Source organism: Amphimedon queenslandica, unplaced genomic scaffold (genome assembly GCF_000090795.2).
Source record: "Amphimedon queenslandica unplaced genomic scaffold, v1.1 AMPQUscaffold_13403, whole genome shotgun sequence".
NCBI classification, from domain to species: domain Eukaryota; kingdom Metazoa; phylum Porifera; class Demospongiae; order Haplosclerida; family Niphatidae; genus Amphimedon; species Amphimedon queenslandica.
The window spans coordinates 174,881-176,822 of record NW_003546361.1 but is presented as its reverse complement, the minus strand read 5'-3'; the positions used below and the strand labels follow the sequence as shown (position 1 = coordinate 176,822).

General features: G+C 38.8%; 1 protein-coding gene across 1 annotated transcript in view; it reads left to right on the top strand.

Annotated features, from left to right (window-relative positions):
* LOC109582058 (uncharacterized) overlaps positions 1–1,051 on the top strand; it is an 8,860-nt gene extending 7,809 nt beyond the window's left edge. Inside the window, exon 2 of the mRNA XM_019996627.1 lies at positions 5–1,051. Within this exon, the coding sequence (XP_019852186.1) occupies positions 5–952 (948 nt within the window). The 3' untranslated portion in view covers positions 953–1,051. The remainder of the gene's footprint in view (positions 1–4) is intronic.
* The last annotated feature ends 891 nt before the right edge of the window (positions 1,052–1,942 follow it).

Below are 1,942 nucleotides of genomic sequence, written 5' to 3'. Positions count from 1 at the left end.
CGAGGAAAGAGAATACCAGTTTAATAATACGGAGTTATTGAATCGTCTTCTTAATGGAACTAGTGCATCTGCTTCAAAACTAATGAACATTGTCAATACTCTCTCTAATCTACAAGACACCAGTACCTCTACTGCTGGAGTGGCTGATGATATACTACTAATAGCACAAGAACTACTGGAGCTACACAATGACTCAACTGCTTTACCTACCTCTTGCAAGCATCTACTAGAACAACAACCTAACAGTCCATCAGGTTATTATATACTGGCAGGACCTACTGAAACATATTCTACATACTGTAATATGGGAACATTGTGTGGTTCAGGAGGAGGATGGACAAGACTAGCATATCTGGATATGTCTGATGCTACACAGAACTGTCCTTCTGGGTTGAGGTTTTACCAGTCAGGAGGGGTTAGAGTTTGTGGTAGGACCAACACTGGTGCTGGCTGTAGCTCTGTTACATTTCCATCTAATGGTATCAGTTATTCTCAGATATGTGGTAGAGTAACAGGATATCAATTTGGTCATGTTAATGGTATTGATGGAGTAAATAATATTAATGCGAATTACCTTGATGGTGTTAGTATCACTCGTGGGTCTCCTCGTCAACATGTCTGGTCATTCTTAGCTGAGTATTCTCAGACTCACTGTCCATGTGCAAGTGGTAATTCTGGATCAGTTCGTTCATTTATGGGTAGCAATTGGTTCTGTGAGTCTGGTAATGATGGAGGTGCAAGCAACAGTCTCTACACAGGTGATCCACTGTGGGATGGCCAAAATTGTGGTAGCTCTGAAGGCCCTTGTTGTAATGCTCCTGGTATCCCATGGTTTCACAGAGACTATAGTAGCACTACCACTACTGACTATATTGAGTTGAGGGTCTGTGCTAATGTTGGTTATACCGGTGAAGATAGTCCTCTTAGCTTTTATGAGATATATGTAAAATAGCTAGTATATATACTTTTTGTGTTAACAAATGCTTTATTACTTATGCTGTGCTATATCTTAAGATTAGTTATTATGCTATTATGGTTCTGTATTGCTGCACAAGGTCGAGAACGGTGTTGTCTAATTATTTTAAAATCTGTGGTGTGACATCTTATAGTATTATTCATAAGTGTCACATGAAGCCTCTGTTTACTGATGATGTGTACAATAACTACAATACATGAATGATATTAAATACTCTTCTCCTATTTTGTGATTGCTTGCTTGAATTCTTCTCTAAGTCATGGAGACAGATGATAATAGGAAGCTTTATGAGCTACAAGAGTACGATAATGATGGTGGCTTCCCTGATCCTTATCAAGGAGAAGTGAAGGTACAAGAAAAACCTACAGGAGGAAGGATACAGTTTGTTATCATGATAATACAACTGGTGCTACTGGTTCTTCTATTGGTAGCTGCCATTGTTATAATCTACCTGCAGCTAAATGCTAACAGTTGTACTGATAGTGGACCAGCTTCAGTTACCTCTACTGATAATGTCCTCACTGATCTTGCTAATACCAGTACTAATACACAGTATGCTGTGAAAGAAGTGTCTCAGATTATGTTAGCAGAGATAGAGAGGAGGTTGAATGATACAGCAATGTTGAATGAACTGATTAAAACTACCGATACATCTACTCATCAAACACTGTCATACATGCTCAATGCCATTTCTGATGTGACTAATTTTGCTAACTCTACCAGTGATGCTGTGGAGAGCACCAATGAAATGCTGAGTAATCTTCTGAGACTAACAGAAAGGGTTTTGTTAAACATTGGAACAAATTTTGCTGAGGAAAGAGAATACCAGTCCAATAGTACTGAGTTATTGAATCGTCTTCTTAATGGAACTAGTGCATCTGCTTCAAAACTAATGAACATTGTCAATGCTCTCTCTAATCTACAAGACACCAGTACCTCTACTGCTGGAGTGGCTGATGATATACT